This window comes from Aythya marila (genome assembly GCF_965140915.1).
Source record: "Aythya marila genome assembly, chromosome: 1".
In the NCBI taxonomy this organism is placed as follows: Eukaryota; Metazoa; Chordata; class Aves; order Anseriformes; family Anatidae; genus Aythya; species Aythya marila.
Genome location: NC_139042.1, coordinates 114,816,724 through 114,840,212, shown reverse-complemented (window position 1 = coordinate 114,840,212; position 23,489 = coordinate 114,816,724). Strand labels below are relative to the sequence as shown.

General features: G+C 36.3%; 1 protein-coding gene across 1 annotated transcript; it reads right to left on the bottom strand.

Moving 5' to 3' along the window:
• Positions 1 to 1,295: 1,295 nt before the first annotated feature.
• HJURP (Holliday junction recognition protein) lies at positions 1,296 to 22,825 on the bottom strand (the record flags this gene model as incomplete). The annotated part of the gene is made up of 13 exons (XM_082752065.1): positions 1,296 to 2,104; positions 4,242 to 4,326; positions 5,508 to 5,571; positions 6,111 to 7,711; positions 9,647 to 9,707; positions 10,470 to 10,568; positions 11,448 to 11,509; positions 14,292 to 14,331; positions 15,714 to 15,769; positions 19,907 to 19,934; positions 20,883 to 20,947; positions 22,335 to 22,401; positions 22,748 to 22,825. 13 exons carry the CDS (start codon positions 22,823 to 22,825, stop codon positions 1,978 to 1,980), a joined length of 2,433 nt encoding a protein of 810 aa, XP_082608191.1. The 3' UTR covers positions 1,296 to 1,977.
• Positions 22,826 to 23,489: the final 664 nt, after the last annotated feature.

Sequence of the window (23,489 nt, the reverse complement as noted above, 5' to 3'; positions counted from 1 at the left end):
CTTGGTTCCTTGCTTTTTTTTTCCTACCTGTGTAGAAATCATATTTAGACATGTCCAAAAGTGATTCTAGTTTAGAGTTAATTCAAAACAGAAAACATTAGTGCAATTTTGCAGTCTCTTGGTAGTGGTATCTCAAGAAATACTGGGAAATAATTACCTCAATTAAAAAAAAAAAAAAAAAAAAGGTAGTTAATAACGCATTTCCCTAGTGTCCATCCATATCTGGGGCCAGAAGTGAGCCGCCACAAAAGCATAAAGCATCTCTAAAAGACTGTTGTTGTGATTCAAAGATCGAAGCCGAAATTCCTTTAAGTGGTATATTCTTTATTGCAGCGCTGGATGCACGGGGGATCTCTCCACCTATCGTGCATACCTAAAGCGGAAAGCAGTCTTGAATTTATACAATCAATCTATCAATATTCTACAAGCACCTATACATATGCATTACCTATCCCCGCCTTCCCTCGCTTCTCATGCTAATTAGCCTTTTGGCACCTTGCGCCTGCGTAGAGCCTTCCAAGAATTGTGGGCAGGGGTCTTTGGGACGTGGGCAGGGGTCTTTGGGAGGAAGACCCCGAGTCTTCCTCACAGTGTACTTTTCACCTTTGGTCAGGAATCTGCTGAATTGGCAGGTTTCTTAATTGCGAGAGCTGGTTGTTGCTAATTCTTCCGTTTGTTGTATCTTTATAATGAATTCCAATGTCCAGTTTTGAGATTTATAGTCCTTACGTTTGTTTCTCTGTCCGTCTGCCGCTTCCTTATCATGAGTTCCAGTGTCTTGTTTCGAGATATACAGTCCATGTCTGGGGATTGTCCTTGCCTCCCCAATGCCTCCCCAATACCTCCTTAATCAGTTGAAGACCCTAACATAGGAACAATGAGGGAGGGAACATGTGCATACGCATTGCAGAAGCCACCCACTGATGTTTATTGTCTTACTCTAGAGTAAGCGTTACTGAAGTTGACTTCTTGTTCCATTCAACACCACTTAAAAGTAACAAAAAATCTGGTTTTAAGTGCTATAATAATGTAAAGACAAAGAAATAAGCAAGCACATCACAAACAGCAGAACACCAAAACACAATAAAAAAAAACCATGCCCAGAAAGGAAGTCAAGGAAAACTATTTTTCCTTTTCTGAAGCCTGGAAAGCTGACACTGGGCAATGCTGATAAAAGAGTGCATTTGACCTAACGCTTACCACTAAAACAACCCCCTTGCCAAGAAGGAGCACAGCAATGAAAGCCTGTGGGATCCTGCCACATTGTTCTCATGTATTTGTTGTAGGCATACAAACTTGTCCTGAGAATTTATACCTAAAATAAAATTCTGAAAACAGGTATTAGTTCAGAGTATGTATTTATTTAAAATATATGGTATGTCAGGTAGAACTTGGTCAGAACATAGAGATCAAATCTAATATTGTATGAAGTTTTATTGTACAATCAAATCTGGTGAGCTACTTAGAAGATTACACAGTAAAATTGCATAGAATGCACATTAAAAGTTACAGTGTATAATACTGCATTTGGACCACCCAGCCCAGTTCAGATTTCTTTCATGCATCTAGTACTGACACATCTATAAAGCACGAAGGGGGTGGGTGGGAATTAAGCAGACACAAAACTTAAAATTGCAGTATTAATAGATTAAAAAGCAAAGTTCCTCAGCAGATAAAAAGATAATACAAATCATGTTCTATTATTAAAAACAATACCATATATAAAATTTAAATGAACTGATACATAGAAAGGAATATTGATTCTTTGCAATACCTGATGAAGCCCAAGGAGTAGGGCGTACACTGTCAGAAGGGAGGAACCAGCTTCTGAGAATTTATATTACAGGGAAGTATAAATCAGGACTAATTGTATACTACAATAACGTTTTTCCATACTATGGATCTTGTGCTTAAAATATTTAAATTAATAATAGATCTGTGATTCTTGGAAAAAAAATAATAAACACAAATCAAAGATTATAAAACAATATTTTCTCTGTAACAGTCCATGAAGGTTCCTTGATTACTTTTTACCACGACATCATCCAAAGGATTACTAGGATTTCGTTTTTTTCCATTGCCGTAACTTAGTTTTCTTGATACCCTGTAAAAAATACTTGTTTAGAGCATAAAATAAATTTCACAAAAATACTATATTTGCTGACTATCTGATGAACAGAATGAAAGTGAAACAACACACTAATGCAAGATACATGAACACCTTGATTGTGAACAGTAGCAGGACTCCTTGCCTGCATTCCTATGCGTGTTCAGCTGAAGAGGAAGCTTTTCATCCTATGTCAAGTTCAATATCTCAGTAAAGCTACGATATTAACATAAATTACATTAATGTAACTATGTATTAAATTTTCAGATGCAAACACTGAATGTATTCAGAAGTAGCTAAAAATTAAAGATACAAGTGAGAATACAATTATTTCTTTGCTAGTTACTTAAGAAATGGCATTTAATTTTTTAAGATCTATTTTAAACTAATTTGGTGTACATTTACAATTAAGTATAGCCATGTAGTTGTAGAACAGCATTCCCATGTATTTCCTTTTCTGAAAAAGGTCTTTTCCATAATCAGCTTCTACATACAGGCAGTAGAGTTCTAGACAGGAAAAGCCTCCTTTCCTTTTCCTTTCCCAGAAGCGTGTCTTCCTCTCCTCTCCACAAACAGTTATTACAACAAACAGCATTTTGGCACCTGGCTTAGGTGTAAAACTTTTGAGGGTTCTGAAGCCATTAAAGAGCTTCAGTCCTGGCAAGTGTATTTCAACCATAGAAGGCTAAGAATATCACACCACAGGCCTAAGGAATCTTGCCAGCTGACAGACCATTTTGGCTATGTATCAGCAAACGTGTGTTTGTGTAATTAAGGAACAGAGCAATAGATTTTCTTCCAGATGGCTTGGCAAGAAAGCACACAGTGACATTCTGATTTCCTACACTTTCTCAAACTTCTCTTCTTGCATGCATTAATGAAAGGAAAACCTTTTTCTTCTTGAGAACGATTACTAATTGAATAGGGAGGGCTATTTAGTGTGGACTTGGGGAAAAAAGTAAGGAAATAATGGAATTAAAAACGGAGCAGAAATGCACTCAGCTAAGTGGTTATATTCAAGATCACTTAAACATCCTTTTATAGTCACCAACACACCTCCAATCTTCCACTGATTCAGAAATAATCCAAATACAATCTTTATTGGTATTATCATATACTTGTAATGCAAGCTTTTAGGTTTTAATACCATCTTTGCTTAAACTGAGACTTTTTTGATATACAATACAGCCTCTTTCAGATTAAGTTCTCCATACAAATAGTTCAAAAGCGCACTCAGGCTTCCTTAGAAAATCAAAATTTTAATTTGAGCACTGTCAGTTTTATTCTATTTATTTATTTATTTTTAGTATTAGCTGTATGATCACCCTAAGCGTAGTGAAAGCATTTATTGACTTTAAGTTCGGGAAGGCAGTGTATCTGATGGTGCCAAAACAGACTTTTTGGCAAGAAGAATGTCAGAAAAGTTTCATAAAATAAAACTGTTTAGAGAACTGGTAATATTTTTTAAGCCTGCCATCTATTGAATTAGTTACTAATTGAAAAGCGAAGAGATCAGAAACTTTTGCAGAAGTCATATTTTCTAAGGAAAATGGATGTAGTAGGTCATTTTCCAGGGTGCTGAAAGGAGTTTTCTCCATCCAGAGATGTCAATACATTGCCAATAGTAATAACAGAACAGGAGGCAAGGATCTCTGATACCTTCCAAACATATCCATTGCTTGTTTACACAGAGCCAAAATGCACATAACCATGACCAACTGCACAGAAGCTGACTTTTGGAAGTCCATCTAAATGGCAATATACTATGCTCTCCAGAGCTTAAGGATACGAGAAAACTTGTCAGCTCAAGCACACAGCCAAAATCAAAACAACTATATAGTCACATAGTGGCTGAAATAATAAATATCCCTATAACAAACACAAAATCAGAACTGGAGTAGCTGATCCCTTAGGCCCATCTTGTATTCAGTGCCACCCACGTTGGTCTCTGGCTAGTTTTGTTCACACTTGCCTCCTAAAGTTCAAGTGTGCAGTCTTAAGCTTGCATTCTCTCAAGCATCCATGCTCATTTTCATTATAGATGCACTCATTTAAGCAACAAACCCCCTACATTTAATATAATGTAGCACAGTATGAATTTCCTCTGAAATTTCTTTTATCCAAAGGCACTTACTTTTGATGATTTTTCTGTGCACTTCCAGGACAGCTGTAATGCTGTGTTGTCCTATGCCAGCTAGAGGCATCAGCAGTCCCAGATTCTGGTCATGAAAGACAGTATCAAAGGGGTAAGAATGATGCTAAGTAGCATAAAGAATAAAATACACTGTAAAAATACTAGCCTGTTAAGACACTGGTAATAATCACCACACTTCAGTCAGAAAATTCTCTTCTGGCCAAACTTAATTTCAAAAACATTTGATGCCCTTTATTCAAAAGCCTCAAATATATTTACATATAAGCTAACTTTTTTCCAAATACTTATTATTTAATGACCATTAAAAAAAGGTACAAGGAGAAGAGTTATTTCCAGAAAGAAAATGTGACAGAGGAATTAAAATTTGAGTGAGGCAAAATAAGACAGATAGGATGCATCTCAAATAATATGTCACCTCAAATAATCAAATTCTTTGTAAAAATTATTTATTGGTAATGAAAATGCAGTAAGGCAAGAACCATACAAACAAATTCATTTCTTTTGCCATTTTCTCTTTGTATATCAGTTAACAATTTTTTTTAAGTAATCTTCTTCAGTATTTTCCCTTGCATGTTAATTAGTTATTTGATGACCCAACTCATAAAAATGAGGTATAGAAAAGAAATATAATCAATTTTGACTAAGCTGGGAAAAAAGTTGCATCATGTTAAAAACATTCTTTAACCAAAATCAAATTATTGAAGGAAAATTATAAAATTAGCATCTAGAATCTTAAACTAATTTTACTGGTCTTTCAGTCCAGAGTTAATAAAATGATACTGTCTTGACTCAGCAAAAGTGGTCTTTTTCAGATCAACAATCTGATTCACCTAAGCAAGTAACAATAGGCATGCAACAATGCAATTGCACATTTTTGTCAAGCTTAAGAAACCACGCAAAAGCATTTGATTATTCAAGTGCAGGATTAACAAACTATCCATTTCCTACAGAACATTTATATATGGAAAAGTAAAGTTAGAAAAAAAAAAAAAGGAAAGAAAACAGATAATAAGCAATAGTTTAGTAGGAAAATTCCTACAGAAAAAGCTTCTTAAATTACTGTTGTGAGATTCAGGAAACCATTTTCTATTTAGACTCCTTACTTATTAAAGAAAAACAAACATCTAATTATTAATGAGGAAAGAGAGCTGTCACCTAGACAGGGGTTTATAGAAGAGATCTATAGATCTACCCTTTAAAGAAGTGACTGGTAAAATAATAATTCACCAAGCTTCTGAAACTAACCTTTCAGGGAAATAACAGGACTAACAAGAAAAGTTCTATCTGAAGAAGCGTGAAAACCAGAGTCCTGAAAATAAAGCATAAACATACCACATCAACGAAAACACTCTATTATTATTTCTCAGCTTGCCTTAGAAGAAACAACTTGAAACTTGGAAATAAGGGCCTAATTTAAACAAGTCTGGTAATTCCAAAAGAGCTTTTTTTTGGGTCTCACCTTGCTAATGTATATAAAGAATAAAACATAATAGTTTCAGAAGGATAATCTGTTAATTAACGGTCACTGTATGAGAGTATTTTAACCAGTGACTGAGTATTAAAAGTAAGAAAAAATCTTTTGCTGAGCATTTTAAAACCACTTTCCGTGTTAATAAATACAGTGAGCTTCCTCACAGGATCCAGGAGACCTGACGCAACTTGTATTTTGTTTAGCAAATAAAATCCTACCATGCTCAGGAAACAAATGCACCCAAATAGCACTGGAAATAAACACGTGGTCACTAATCTAAAGACCGAATCCGTCTAAAGGCTTGAATCCATTTCTAAAGCATTTCTCTAAATATCAGCAAACAGTACACAATCACTTTTTATAATGTCCCACAATACCTGATTCTGACAGTTGCGACTGTTAAAAAAGCTGGTGTTACTGCCATTGTATGGGCTCAAAAAATCCACATCAACTGTTTGAAGATTTGCGTTTTTCCTGTGAGAAATTTGCTGATGTTTTGTTGGAAAAAAATAATGTTCAGGTATATTTTTCAGTCTCTTTACTGGTGAACAAAGAAGATCATTTTGAAAATTTCCTAGTCTCTTAACTCTGGGAATTGCAGATAAAGATCGAACAGGTGAGTTAACAAGAGCATTTACAGTTTCAGACACCTGTATTCCTTCATATTTCCTTAAATTTGAAGCTCTCTGAAAACCAGGAAGTTTTGAAACTGCCTCACTAGACAATTGCTCATAAATCTTCTCAAATGCTCTGTCATACTGTATATTGGACCTCACAGACCCACTGAAATTATACTTCATTAATCGTCCTCTCTCTTCAGGCTTCTGTGAGTTTGAAAGTGGTTTTGTCAATGTCAAAGGCTTTTGGATTTTTTTGGAACACATTTTGTAGTAGAGTTTTTCAAATGCATCTTCATATTTCTGGGGCATCTTTGAAGGACTGTGCTTCATAGACAACGAGGAAAATGAGTGTCTGCGCTGGAAAGAAATCTCTCTTTCAGAAATTTTTATCTGAGGATTTATGACAAACGTATTTGATGCTTTCGCAAGAGAATGATTTGTGACAGGTGCAAAAGTGCTACTATTGTCATTGAAATAGCAAGTAGATGAACAAAATCCTGAAGTATTACCAGAAGGACAATCAATTTTTTGAGTTTCACTCTCTTTTACCAGAGTAAGCGCTGTTGAGTCTGAACTGGCAGTAGATGTTAAAAAAGGGTATTCCAAAGAACATTTGTAAGCCAAGTTATCACTTGGGTTGCATTTCAAATTATTCAGTGAGACAGTAGTCGGTAATGGATCTTCAACTACAAACGTCTCTCCCATTCTAGCCAAAACATTAGGAAAAGCAGTCCATTCAGGAACGTTTTGTCCCTTTCCAAATAAGGAATGATGATCTACACTTGAATTAGAGCAGTCCGTTTCCATTCCACTACTGTCTAGGTAAGAATATGGTACCAGACCAGATAAATTATTAATAGAACACTGATCATCACAAGGTCCACTATTCACATTTACATTATTTCCTGAAGTTTGATTCTGGATGTCTTTCCTACCACTGCATATGCCGGGTAGTGCTTTCTTCAGTTTAAGTGGTCTGAACCTCCTTATTTTGTCTACAGTGACATTGAGCTTTGGTCTTCTAGGACACCATCTTTTGTTCCTACAGTGCCCAAACATGTATTTAAATGCTTTTCTCTGAATCTGCTTTGTCATGAGCTTTATCAGTGTTTCTACCATTGCAGGGTACAAGTCTGCAAGAGTTATATTGCTCCAGGAACATTCCTCATCTGCAGACTGGTATTCTTCCAAGACACTGTCATAGCAAGTTTTATTAATTTCTTGAAAAGGTTGAAGTCTGGGCACAGTTACTATATCTGGTAAAATCGGGACACCAGAAAATTGGAACTGGTAAGGCCTGGATGAAGAACATGCATTTGTCAGCTCTACTTTCTTTCCGAAAACACTGGCTTGGTTGCCTATTCAAAAAACAAAGAAAGAAACAGAAAACTTAAATCGCAAAAGAAAAATCAGAAAAAAAAAATTAGGACATTTCAGTAACGTTACATGACAAACAATTGCAAGTGGTACATATATTCTTTATGTGCTAACAGATTTCATTAAGCTTTTCTGCCAAGCTAAGCGGATGATTACATACAATTAAGGAAAATTAAAATATCTTTTTAACGACATTGAATTAACAGATTAAAGACGATGGAAATTAAGTATTCCTATGGAATTTTTGTAATTTCTGTGGAAATTAAACATTTAAAATATTTTTTTCAATATTTGGAAAATAACTTAATATAAAGATAGAAAACATCTTAATTGTAAAGGCAGATTGTTTCACTCTTGTAGTGGGTTTACGTGGCAAGGTTTTGGTAGCAGGGGGCTATAGGGGTGGTTTCTGTGAGAAAGATCTAAAAGCTGCCCCATGTTTGGGAAGGGCCCCATTGTTTTCCAGATCCGAGCCAATAAGCGATGTTGTTTGCGCCTCCGTGAGAGCATATTTAAGACAGGGAAAAAACGCTGCGCCACACAGCAGCCGGGAGAGTCAAGGGAGTGGGAGAACAGCCTTGCACCAAGGTCAGTGTAGAAGGAGGGGGAGAGGTGCTCCAGGCGCCGGAGCAGAAGTCCCCTGCGGCCCGTGGAGGAGACCACGGTGGAGCAGGTGGCCCTGCACCGACGGAGGCTGCCGCCTGTGGAAGACCCCTGCCGGAGCAGATTCCGGGCCGGACCTGTAGCCCGTGGAGAGGAGCCCACGCAGGAGCAGGTGATCTGGCAGGAGCTGCTGCCCGTAGGGGAGCCAGGTTGGAGCAGTTTTCTCCTGAGGGATGGACCCCGTGGTACGGACCCATATCTGGAGCAGTTCTGGAAGAGCTGCTGCCTGTGGGAAGCCCACGCCGGATCAGTTCATCAAGGACTGCATCCCGTGGGTGGGACCCCACAGCACAGGGGACGAGAGTGACCGAGAAGAAGTGCTGTAGACTGACCATAACCCCCATTCCCCGTTCCCCTGCGCCGCTCGGGGGGAGGAGGTGGAAGAGGGTGGATGGGGGGAGGAGGTGCTTTTGTTTTTTTTTTTTTTTCCTTTGTTTTCTCACTTCTCTCGCTTGTTAGTTGTAGGCAATAAATCTTACTATCTCCTTATGCCGAGTCTGTTTTGCCCGTTACAATAATTATTGCATGATTTTCTCGTCCTTATCTCAATCCTTGAGCCCTTTTCACATATTTTCTCCCCATTCCTCTTTGAGGAGGGGGAGTGAGAGAGCGGCTGTGGTGGAGCTCGGCTGCCCACTCGAGCGGAACCACGACAACTCTCTAATTCCTAACCAGGAGGAATAGATTCTACAGATTTTGTTAATCTATTTCCGTATTACTTGAAAGCTTGGTACTTAGTACCAGTGCAGCTTCCCTTGAAGTAAAGCATGAGGAGGGTAATGTTTTTTGTAGTCTTTAGGCTTAAAATATTTACACCAAAATTCTACCTAAGGTTTGCTGGGGCACGTTTGGAGATGTGAAGAAAGAAAGCTTACTAGTGAAGTAGTTCTTTGTCTACCAGAAAACAGCAGACCCAAAGCAATTCCTCAAATTTAAAGTAAATAGTACCAAAAAGTCATACTTTCATTTAACTGAACTTAATTCTGCTGAACTCTGTAACTATGCATTTTTCTTGGGTTGTTTAACAAAAGCTGCTTTTATGCATACATGCTATTTATTTTCTGTTTTTCAATTACAGTTTGCCATAAGCAAAATCATATCTAACTTCTTGGCAATAAATCTGCCTATAGAACTGGTCTGTTGGTTAATTAGTCCCTGTGTTTTCAATAAATTAAATACTTATTTCTAATCAATTTCAATTAAAAAAATCATAACTATCATATTCGACCCACAGACAAGAGATTTAGTTGTACCTATCATTACTGGCATTGGTGAAACTAAGTGAAGATCTTCTGACAGTCCTTGAGGTGCTGCCTGAAAAATAAATGAAATAAGAACCAAAATACATAAATCCTGAATTCATCTTTGATTTTTGTATGTCAAAGGTAATATAAAAATCTTATTTGTGAATCCTTCTACCCTCTCTTTACTATGCTTGGTCCTGTGAAGTAAAATTAAAAAGAAGTAAAAAAATCTAGTCTAAGATTCCAGTAAGAATTCTTGAGAATGACAAGTTTAGTCTTGGAAAGCTATTATAATCTTTGCAAATTCTACATTGTATATAATATTTTATTCATTTTTCTTAAATATTAGATTGTATGCATAAATATGTATATTTAAGTACATTAAAAAAAACTATTCTTTATATATATATATATATATATATGGATAATTCACGTATCTCTGGCAACTTGAGTAGGAAATAGACGCTGTAGTATGTAATGTAAATAAAATAAATTTAAAAGCTCAATTATTTCCCCCCCTCTACAAACCTCAATATTTAGGCATTTCAGAAGACTTACTGAAATGAAATCCAACTCACACATCAGGGTAAAAAGAACAAAGCATAGAACTCGAAAAAGAAACATTTGCATATTGTCTGCTCCTTTTCTTATAATTGTTGCTGCCATAGATCTGAAATACTGTGATATTTATGTAGACAGCAAGCAGAAGAATTGCAATAATGAGAGCAGCAGATAAGTTATATTATGATTCATTGTGCTGCGCATAGTTAGAGAGTCATTATGTTATTCTAATTAGCAAGTAACTTCTACCAGAACAGGAGAAATATGTTACCGTAATCCACTTGGGAATTCTTCTTGAATCATCCTGTACTATCACATCCACTTGAACTTTAACTTCTTCTGGTGTTTTCACATTATCTACATCCAGATTCTTGGGGCGGGAGGGAAGGATTAAAACACATAGAAGGTATTGATACAGAAGAACACAGACGCATTACTTCGATATGCTTCAAACTAGTGTTATTTGATAAAGATTTCCTGCCTGCATAAAACTTATTTATTTACTGTACATTTCATGTCAAAGAAAAAAACACTCAAGAAGGAACTATGGCAGAAAACAGAAAAATAACTAGCTAGTTAATTGATCCAAGGAAAAGCACATGCTACCTCTTTAAGGTCGAAGACATGAAAATGCCTGGAACTAACTTTTGTTTTTTTGCTAAACAAAAGAGGAAAGTAAATATTTTTACAAACTGAATACAGGATTAGAATGACTTCACACACAAAGCATATATTGTACTTTTCTTCACCACTGTAACCTGTTTGGGTAGTCCTAATACCCATAGTCTAGCTTTGGCAAACAACAGCAGAATATTCCATTCTGCTTTTGTTATGATGGTCATTATTTAAGGTTTGCTTTTTAAAATCATGTTGCTCTGTTCTCCTGAGAGAATCTACGATAAAGAATCATATTTAAAGTGTCTTCACATTGTGATTATTTCTGGTTATTCATTTTGCATACCCATAATAAATTCTATCAGAAGTGCCTGTTCTGTACAATTAATTGATGTTTTGGGATTATAAGTATACTAGAGAAAACCATACAATTACTTCATATCGTTCTTCATGACATTATTTATTGAATGTCTCATTTGCTATATTGACAATAAACGTGCATTAAGATGCAGACTGCAGAGTCTTATACTGTCAGTGCATTAACTCTTCAGGCACATATATGCTATTCGAATAGTTCAATTATTTCTATTGAACATGAACTTCTTCCATTATATTAAACACCAGAAATTTTTACCTGGAAGTGGATGTCTTCAAATCTTTTTCTTACTGTAACTAGATCAGCATCACTTTCTACATCTGCAATTTGAACATAAACACTAAATAAAACGTAGTTTAACTCAAACAAAACCAAAATCAAGTTTTTTGGAAATGCTTTGAAACATCTAGTAACTCAAGTGGTTTCATTTCAGAAAAGTGTTTTCTACTATGAGGCTTTTTATCTGTATCACATTCCTTTTAAAATCATATTGAAAAAACATGATTTATTGACTCAAAAATAATTTTGTTCGGGCAACAAAGAAAAATTAAGATACCTTGTCTGTAACCAGTTCAAAACCTATGCTAGCCATTTCAGAAGGTAAAATATTTTCAAAGCACTGCTCTTCAGGAGTATTCACGCATCATTCCCACTTCCATCCTTCTACATTTCTACTTATTCCAGCAACAACAGTAAGTTACAACAGTGTTACTTGCTTGTACCCATGGATCCTTTTCTTAGTTTCTTATTATCAAGACAGCCTTAGAATTGTCTAAAACTTTAACTCAATTTTTAGGTATTCTACAAGTATTTTTGGAAACGATTTTGCTAGAGGTAGCCAGATCTTTCCATTAATTACTAGCCTCAGTCTTTCATGATAACAAAACATTTGATTGTATTGTAAGCCCTAATTTCTCAATTTCCTTGGCTGTTATGTATTTGTCCCATGATTATGTTTACTTCAGGAAAAGAAAGAAGAGGGAAGAATAACCCTGAAAGGGAAAATAATGACTGAAAAAAAAAGTCTTGTTTATGATATTGAGCACATAATTGGCCCTTCATACTTTTTTTAAACCACTTAAACCAAAATGGAAATCTTTTCCATATAATCCCATAATCCTTTTACATTCCCTGTCATTGCAGTCAGTCAGCTCTGTGGGCTGCTGCCATCGTAAAGCTAGGATAAAGATTCATACGAAATAAACTGTTTTTAGAGGAGCTACACAATACTGTATCCACTGGTGTAAATGTTGACCAGTTAGAGGGCTGGCTTTGACAGTCTAACCTGAGTTGAACTATTTCATTAGAATGGAAACCCATACCTGCCAGGTTGCCAGTTTCTACCCACATGACTAATAGAAGACACAGTTGTGGGCATTTTATCCACAGTAAATCAGTTACTAAGCATCCATTGTAGAGAAATTAGTAACAACTTTAAAATTTTAGTTTGGAAAAGTTTCGCCCACCTATTCCTTTGTAACAGATGATACTCTTTTTCTGCTATATAGTCTTCTTCCCCAGTAGTTAAGCACAAAATTGGCAGACTACTCTCTAAACAGTGACTGAAATGACCAGACTAGACTACTACAAATATAGGATAATCTATGAGATAAAGGTCACAGTTCTAGTGTCCAAGAAGGTTTCATTCCATCATGCCAATCACTGAACGTTAGAGGAGAGTTTGCATCATAGAATGAACTGGTCTGTAAACTAATTCAATACTCTACTAGAAACGAAATCTCAAAAAAATGTGATTCTAGTACATCTTCACTGTATTCGCCATCAGATGTCAAAGCACTGCAACATTATCAGTAGAGAACCACGGTACAGCACAGAATGGAAGGAAGTGAAATATTTGCTCCAGGGCATCTGAAGGTGTTTTAAGGGCCAAAAGGGAAGTCAGGCAACACCTTTGTTCCTCAAATGCAGAAGCGAATTAAAACAAAAATGCCCATTTCTCTCTGGAAAATTTGTCTTATAATACAGGAACTTATTTCACTGTAAATGCACATGTAATATATTATTATTACCTAAAAGATCTATTATATTGAAGAGATGAACATTTCAGTGAGGGGCTTACCGCCAAATTTAAGTTTTGACTTTGATATGATCCTCTGTTTATCTCAGTGTATTATAGCTTAGATAATTTGGATTCAACTTCCCCCTTTCTCTCCAAATAACATGATTTTTCTGCGATCCTAACAGATGCAACAGGTTTTTAAAGTATCATTATGCTTTGCTATGCTATTTCCTGTGAAACCAAAGGAGGTAGGTCCTAATCATTTTCCCTATCAAGGGCAGACCAATACTTACAGGTGTAGGTGAGAGCTGTTTTACTTTGTTTGTACTTGCTGTTGACAGCTTTTGTAAACTTTTAGAACAAGAATAACATATAACATCAGAAGAATCACTGCCTTTACTTAGGAGTGTGAAGCATCCCATAAGAATATTAAAGATGAAAAAAACAACACCAAAAAAGTTTTAGCTAAAGTAGCTAAACTGCTCTTTAAATCATTAAATGCAGGGTACACCTAGTCCTAGTTTAATTTATGGAAAACAGTATGTTTTTACGTGAATGAGAATCAAGAAGATATTGTGCAGTAAAATATTGAAGTATTTTTAAAACAGTTGAAGATTATTATTACAATCAAGTAATTATTTGGGAATACAAGATTAAAAACACTAAAGCTTTGCAGACAGGCCACAAGACTGTTACTGAAACTTACAAATGTTAAATAAAATATAGCCAGCCTCCTGAAGACATAGTGGCAATTGAATTTAATATTCTTGTTAACTGGGCCAGTAGAAACTAATGTCCTGTTTCCACTCATGCAAAACTCCTGATCTCACCGTTCCTTTCAATTTATTACGAAAATGCAATTGAACATCTTCTACATTGGATTTTCAGCGTATCAGGGATTCAGGACTGAGATTTAAAGAGGAATGTGGACATTCATAGCATTAAAAGTACTTTGGTCTCCTGTTATTCTCTACTTTGCGAACATGGATGAAAATTACTTTTACTATATCATAGAATTATACAGAGTAATTATTTATAATCTTTTGTTCCAAAGCTATTAAAAAGTAAATTACAAAACTTACCTGCGTCAGATACATCCACAGAAGAACTCTCAGGAAAATCCTTAAAAGCAGATGAAAACAATTTTAAGACTAAGCATTTAAGCATAAGCTATATTAACTAGCCTGTAGAATTCCCTGCTTGTTACCTGGGGAAAAAAAAACAAACAGTTGCATTCCAGAAACTATGTCCAAATGACACTATCTTTATCAACAAACCTACACACAAATCTGTCTTACTTCACATCTGATTATACAATGGGGAAAAATACTTTCTTATCAGCCCTTCTATATTCAGATGAGTAATGTAAAAAAATAAGAAGCTATTATGCAACAAGAACAAAAAAGAATTGACAAATGAATTTTAATTACCAAAACTTTACCAGTAAGTATTCAGGGTTCTCTCTGTTTCCATGTAATTTGCCCACTCAAAGCAGTTCTCTATATAACAATTCTTTTTTTTTTTTTTTTGCATAAATACTTATTTAGAATGGAAGAAACTTTTTCAAAATGCTTACAACCCACATCTCAACAGAACTCGCCAGAATTTATTTTTAAAAAAAGTGAATGACCAATCAGTATCTTTATAACACTCTTCAAATCCTGACTATTTTCTCCTTAAAATCAAGCATCTGAAGAACTTACTCTAGACACTTACAGAGTTTACAAGTACTAACAAAAAAAGCTAGCCACACACTGCCTAACTAAGAAGACGTCTGATAGCTTAAAGCTTATGTCTAAAAGCTATCTTCTACTTTAAATAAACCTCAAACAGCCGGAATTCAGCTAAAATCCATGGCTTATATCAGAGTTAATATTTGATACTCCTAATATCACAATGCGACATGTAATTCTATGAAACATACATAAAAACTACTAAAACCAACATGTGTTACTCATCAAAAATTGAACAAAAATAAAACTGTTAACTTTTAGTAGAAATAAAGAATGTTATTAGTATACTACTACATGGATTCTGCTCAAAAACAAACTATCCTATGTCACTGCAGTTTTAGACAAGTACAAATACTGGTCTTTCAATCTTCTTTGAGACCTCCATCAAAACGAAAAGAAAAACTAATCACAAAACAGACTATTTCTGTCCAACTATGGGCTCCTTCAAAATATTAGAGCTAGATTTTCTTCCTGCATCAACCGCAAATAATAATTGAGGCACCCAAAATATTACTGGGGTAAGCATGGAAGGATTATATTCTGAACAAACAGGGGCATAGGAAACAACAAAATGCAAATTCACCATCACAATATGTATTAATTCAGCAATTACTAAGTCCTCTAAATATAGTTTCATAGATCAATAATTTTTTAGCTTTCTTCTAAATACAGTTTCATAGATCAATAATTTCTTAGCTTTTAGCTTGTGACTACGTAATTGTTTTTCCTAATAAGGCTTTAAAAAAAGTAGATGAAATAGAGCACCCATACTTGATGTACTGTCGAATGTCCATCTTCAAGATCACCAGCATGTTGCTTTGACATTTCTTAGTGTGCATATGGAAGAAAAAATGCACACCCATTAGATAGTTGACAGATCAATGTTGCACATGAACTCATGAATTCTCCTTTTATACATAAAACACATATTTTGAACATATTTAACTCAAACATTTAACAAATGGAGAACCGGAGCAAAGAACAGACAAGTGACAGAACAACATTATCATCAAAGTAGAGTAATTCTGATCACAGTCACACATCTAAAATACTAGCCGTTTTCTTCTTAACCTATGAAGGGACACAGAAAAAGAAATTTGTCCCTTTTGGTATGACTTGCAAAAAAGAAAGACAACTACAACTTTTTTTGCGCACTTTCATGGCATATGTTGAGAAGAGAGAAAGAGACTAATTGGTCCTGAAAAATAGGGGTAGAATCCCCAGTCTTTTATTCTATGATTCTATTTCGTCATCAAGGGAAGTTCAGACTGATATTAGGAAAAGATTCTTCACTGAGAGGGTGGTCGGGCACTGGAACAGGCTCCCCAGCAAAGTGGTCACTGCACCAAGCCTGACAGAGTTTAAAAAGCATTTGGACAAAGCTCTCAGACACAGGGTCTGATTTTTGGGTGGTCCTGTGTGGAGCCAGAAGTTGGACTCAGTGATCCTTTTTGGCAAGTAAGCCTTCTAAAACTGTTATGCCTGCCTTCTGTTACAGATAGGCCCACCAGCGATCTATTTTTATTTTCTCCATTTATTTCATAAGAAGAAATATAAAGAACAGTCTAAGATGTTCCATATTTCACTAAAAATCATTAAGCTGATTTCCCCTTTTGACATTTCAATCTATATATTATTCTACATTAACTATAACAATTCAAGTACTCAAGCTGATTTCAATAAAATCAAAACATTAGACCCACAGAGAAGCAGCTGTCTTCAAACAAATCTTACTTATGCATAGGCTAATTTCACAATTAGCCTCTAAGTCAGATATTGTTGTTATTAAAATTATTCAAGACTGAAAACTGTTTTGACAGTGCTGAAAAAAGTTACATTTCTAACTGTCATCTTGTTAGATTTAAAAAGGGGATCCACAAGCTATAATGTCTGGAGTTTGTATACAGACCATATGATTATGACATGCACCTAAAAATTATTGCCTACATCTAGTTAATGTTCATAATGCACAAGTTACAGAAATGGGATCTTCCCCAAAAGACAGGATCTATATCTTCAAGCACAAGACATGCTTATACTAAGACTGTAGCAGGGACTTATCATGGATGGACGTGATATATCGTTTACGTTAACTCTGAGTCTATGTGCTTTAGCAGATAATGCTTATACTACTCAAGATGGTCAAAGAAATTTCTGCTTAATGCAGAATTTATTATTCTTGTTTCCTCTATATTTGTTTCCGGATGAACTGACGGCAAATAGCACAAGGAATTTACTTTTTTTTTTCTACCCCCTCCCCCTCTAGGTGGTAATGAAATGTATCTAACATCTAACTGAAGCACATGGATATTATTTACTTATGTAAATATTTCAATTTATTTAATAGTGTTAGGCAGATATCTAAAGATTTCCCATTTCCTAAAAGCTTCAAGCGTATGGAGAGGAACCTAAACATGCCATCTACTCGTTCTGCCCTTCAGGAGAGCAACTATAGCAGGAACAACTATACCTAACTTGTCTCTAGAAGTTTAACCCATTGAGAGCAACTCCATAATCTCTAAGAAACATCTGTCAAGGCTTTCTTTTATTTACGTTTGGAAAGCTTTTCTAATATGTTTAACCTAGGGATTCTCTTTTGTAATTTTTTTTTTTAATTCCTCCTTTTTTTTTTTTTTTTTTTTTTTTCTTTTTCTGATTCAGTCCAGTTAGCCAAAACACTATGCAAACATAATGGGACAAAAAACTGATCTCCACTATTTTACACATATAAACTCCAGTAAAGCATTCTTCATAATACATTAGCAATATGTTTTTAAAAGCTGAATCAAGCATTTTTCTGATGTGTCTGAGCTAGGAACACAGAAAATCAAGATAACATGGTAATGTCCCATTAAAATCCCTGCTGAGCAAGAAGTATGAAACGCCACAGAGGGTGTTCTGTTTTACAAAGTTTTCTGCTCAAGGAAAGAACGAGTTTTATATCAATAATACATTACCAAAATATTGTTTTTCCTGTATGTTGAAATTTAACATAGAAGATTCTCCCATACTCAGAACAGCCATACAAAAACCACTCAAAGGATTGTCACGCGAGCATGTAAAATTTCATAGAGCTACCAGGCTGTTTATCTGAATAGTGAACATCAGTCTAGCAAAACTCAGAATTGAGAACTGAAGAAACAACACTAATAATACGAAAAGGGCAGAGGGGGCATCATAAGTATTTGGACACTATAACAATGCTTTATATGTCCACACTTCCCATTTAAGTAACCTATTTGAAAGCACATGGTCAGGAAAATCTAAGAATACAGAACAAGATGAGGTAAATTGTGCATGCTTAGCTTCAATAATCCATAGCCAGAACCTGTTGGTGATATTTTTATTATTAACACCAACCACAACAAGCCAGTTCAAATGCTTACAGCGTGTACTTCTGTGTTGAAATAGAAAGGTCAGTGCAAGACATGGCTTGCATTAAGTAGAACAAAATAAACGAGATTCTCTAACAGCATATAGAAATATGCATATATAAATAACAATCTGTAAGAAGAGGTTTTTCCGTATGCCAACCACTGCTAACACCTCTGTTATTTCTCCACCTTCAATATTTATATATTTCTTCTCTATGACAACTAAAGCATAACTAATATAATAACAACTAAATAATAAATACTGCTGAGTTGTATTGAAAGCTGTTAAAAGTATTTAGGCTATCAAACTTCTGTTCCTCTACCTCATATAGTGTTCTGTATTATAAATATACAATTAATTAGATCTAGTCTTTGTAGCACTAAGAATCCTTCAAGAGGTAAAGTGCTCTAATAAGAACTTCAATGCCATTCAGACCTTAGGTCAAAAATGAAGACTAACAAACAGACAAAAAAAAAACAAAAACAAAAAACCTCTAGAAGAATTCAGGTACTTTTCTTTTAAAAAACTACCTGCTAGATGCTCTCGCTTTCTGAGACTGTAGTAAGAAAATGACTGGCTCGTCAGAACCATCAGCACACATTTCCTAAAAATTTCAGTCAAAGGTCTGGACTGTGTTTTTGAAGCAGCACCTTATTTCCCAGCTCAACATTTAAATTCTGTAGGCTGATTCAAAATATACATACACGAACCCTGTATAGACAAATTTCTGGTAGGATTGTAGAGGAGGGAGAGAGGCACACACTGCATTTTGTTTTGTCTCCAAATATTTAGCATAAAAGACTCTTGGCTGAATACAATAAAATAAAGAACAGATTGAAAAAAAAGATCCTTAACATCTTAATAAAACAAAGCCCAACATACTTTTACTGCACTATATATCATGTCTCCCCCATCATTTATCCCAGTAAAAAGACATGTATTTTGTTGGAACACAGTTTCTTTTCAGAACAAAGGAAAAGGGAGAAGCATAATCTTCAGATGTTAAGTAGTATCAGAACTACACTTCATGTGCAATCTTGATTTAATTTCCATCATGACACTTGATCTCTAATCAAACATCTACTTTTTCTGCAGGTAGGCCGATACATTCAGTGTACAGAACAATCTGCTAAATTTGTGATCACTCACCACGCAACTTCATGGGATTCTTTCAACACCTATTTTTGAATATGTCTACTTGCCTAATTATTTTCAGAAAGCTAGCAAATTATAAATTCTTCTATACGTACACCCAGGTAACTCAGGGTAGGATTTTTAGATTCAAAGAACGTCTGACAAAAGCTAAAAATACAAGATAGAAAACTGTCTGTACAATTGATAAGGGGAGATAATTTTAAATCAAGTTGTGATGATATCAACACCAATTATAAATTACTAATTTTAAAGATTTTTGGCTACATTTCAGAATCCTTATGCACCTAAGTGTTGATGTGTTTCTTTATTTGTTTGTTGTTTGTTTTTTAAAACCAGTGAGTATCCCAAGGAATTTGACATAAAAACGTTATATTTTCTATGAAGTCAAGACTCTTTTGGATAATTTATAGCACTTGTTTTTTCAAACGCTTTACCTGTATTCCTTTGACTTCCTGTATGATTCTGCAATTATAAACAGAGGAAAAAAAAAAAACAACATCAGAAGAACCTTAGAATAATAAGTTTACTTTAACTGAAGCATTTTTCTTTGGTATATCTTACAAGTTGTCACTTTGTAAATAACCATTCAGTTTCCTTCAGCTTTTGCACCACCTGACTAGCAAAGCAACAAATACTTGTTAAAACATACCTGATCATTCAATTCTTGCCATGCTGTTACTATTAAAAGCACTACAAAAACATAAGCTGTAGTTGACTTAACACACATGAGAGGCTACAACAGAATCCTTACAGTCCTTAATGGATTTAGACTGTAAAGTTGTGCAGCCACTTGTTGCAATGCTTAGATGATGCACAAGATATTCCCAGAAGTTCAAAAGAAGAGAAACACAGCCACATTTGCCGCCATTAAATCCACTTACACCTCAAGACTGAATTTCACTCCTCACACCATGGGGTTCAGAACAGCCTCTGTATTAACTAGTAAGGCACGCTACTCAGCTTTACTTTCTCGACAGGTAACAGAGATGCTAGGTGACTTTTATATGGTTATTGAGAAACACGGTGCTTTTGACCAAATTCTCTGTTAAGCTCTTATGAAGGAGTTTAGGGAACAGATTAAGAAGTGACTGCTTGTTTAATATGAATACTTAGAAAAAGAGCATACAATAAACAGGCCCACAACACTACATATGGGAATACTACTCCAGGTTAACAAGTGGTATTAACCAGTAATAAATACATCATCTATTTCTATCCATCTAATCTGATGTTCTTAAGCAACCTATCCTAAATCCTTATTTTAAGGTAGTTAGTGACTTCATTAATACCTCCTGCAAGTATTATATGGCATAGCAAGATTAGAATCCATTCCTATATAAAATACAGAAAAAAAAAAATAAAAAGAAATATTACTATATTTTGACTGCATAGTGGGACTATATTAGATACCTGAAGTAGTTTCTTCTTCCATTTTTTAAGACTCCTGTTTGATACTTCCCCCCATTGTTTTGGTCCTATAAATAACAAGAGATGTTTATTTAAACAGCTTTTCTTGTAACACTATTTATCTACACTGAGTAGTACTCTAACACATAGAAAGAACATATTACATAGTAACAAAACATTACTGAATCTAAACAATCTCCAATCCAGTTGTTGAAACAAAAACTTATAGGAAAACAAAACAAGATAACATTGTAATTACAAGTCATAATTGAGAAGCTGGTTAAAAAAAAAAAAAGTAAAAAAGAATCAAATAAATGAGTCTAACAACACTGCTAAAACCTAAGAGCATTAACAACCCAGATATTATGAAGATAAAAAAAACAACATATATTGTTTTATTTGAAAAAAATAAGTTGTACTTAGCGCATGCAGGCTATATGGCATTTGAAGTTATTTAAAACCATAATCAAGGCTTTATGGACTAAGATCCATATTCACAGAAAGCATATACAGAAGTTACTAAATCAAAGCCATAACCAAGCCTTTTCAAATCCAAGACTTTATATTACACTGTTATATTATATTACACTGTTGTATGTATGCAGGAACCTCACCCTGCCCCCAGCATTTGGTAAATATTTGGTACAACAATTACATTGGACTTGACCCTGTGTTAGTACCTCTTGGGTATGCGTAGGAAGCTGTTCTTTAGGAGAATTGACATGGCAATTACGCATCGTAATTCACACCTCACTAAGGATAAAAACTGGCAGAACATTTCATCTTGCAGTAACGCCACCCAACTACTAAGTCACAATTCCCGCTAAAACTCAGAGAAGTCAATTTTCAAAGTTTCTTTCCCCTCAAAAAGCTCTTCGTAAGTATTATTCACTGTGTAACAGATTGACAGTTATAATGAAACACTAGAAAAATATGACATGGCATAACACCTTATAGATTTATGCTAACCACATGAACATTCAATGAAAAATTAAAGAAGACACTATCTACCCATTCCACCCTGACATTTGACGTGCTGGAAATTTATCATCTTACAGCAGCCTTCAGAATGCTAAGCAGACCTGAAACTACAGAATCCAATCATGCATATCAACTTCCTGCTATTAGCTCTGTTCCTTTGCTTCCTCTCATCCTTCTCCATTTTTATTCTTTCATTCCAAGTTATTCAAACATTACCCATTGTTTTCCTGTACTTTGCTACTAATTCTTTTCCATTGCCTAAAACAGAGCACACGATGGACTAAGAAGTTGCGTGTGAACCATCTCTCCAGGTATTTCTAACCAAAGTTTACAGATGAGATACCACACCTGAGTGCAAAACACCCGATATTTGGTGAAATCTCATGTTATGTAACTGCTTGCAGTTGTGTAATACGCAGCACGCTTCACTAAGTCTAAATACAGCGAAGTAGCATAGCTTAAAGAGGTTCTTACCATCAGGGGTGTCAAAAGTGAGGGTTTCCATGGAAATAAGAAAATCATCTTCAAAAGGACGATTATACTAAACAAAAAGAACCACGCAAGATTAGAACAAATGGTTAACAAGGCTTTTAACAGGCATTTTAAACAACTTTGCTTCGAGCCAGGCATGAAACTGACAGCGTGCTGCTATGTTATTGACATCAGCCGGGAGCCAGCGATCTGGAAACAGGAACTCCAAGAAAAATAAAGAGGTAAATATATATATTTATATGAAACATTATACATATATATACAGCAGGCACGCCGCAGCCCCACCCGTCCCGCTACCCAAGCACCCGGGCTGGGTGAGAGCAGCCCGCTGCCAGCCGCGGATCCCCGCAGGACGCCCGGTGCCGGCCGGCCGGGAGGCTGAGGGGAGGCCTCACCCACTCCAGGATGCGGTTGATGGAGGCGACGAAGCGGGCATTGCTCTGCCGCAGCCGCTCGCCCAGGTCGGCGGCCATGACGCGGGGCCAGGACACCCCGCCCCGCGCCGATTCAAACTGCGCGCCGCCCGCAAAGCTCCTCGCTTTCCATTGGGTCTCGGTCGCGTCACTCCCGAAGAGACAGCCTATCGAAGCGCGCAGCGTCAGCCCTCCTGGCTCTGATTGGGTGGTAAGGATGCCGAGCGCCCACCCGCTGTCGCGTCACAGTCAACACGGCTCAAAATCCTGCCATTGGGCACTGCGCTCACGGCTGACAGCGGCCGAAAGTCGTTGTTCTACCTAGCAACAGACCCACCGGGAGCTCCCATTGGCTGCGGTGTCAGCTGCGGGCTGCACCGCCCGCCCGCCCTCCGGCAAAAGGCAGAGGCGCGCCGTTCCGTTCAGCGGGACTCGCAGTGCCTCAGGCGGAGCGGGGTCGCCTTGCCAGCGCTTCCTTGCCCGCTGTTTTTTGCCATTTCAGTTTTAAAAAGCACTTTCACGCTCCCCCAGCCTCCTCACCCAGACCCTTACTCTGTAACAACCCCCGACAGGGCGCTCTGCCTGCCCCTCAGTGCAATAGCCGGCTGCCCAATTCACCATGGGCGTGCCGAAACGGCAAACCGCGCTGCTACACACAACGGGCAAAACGTAGTTTAGCCTTAGCTGTGTCTTGCCGAAGGAAAGCATAAAAGGTCCCCTCCCT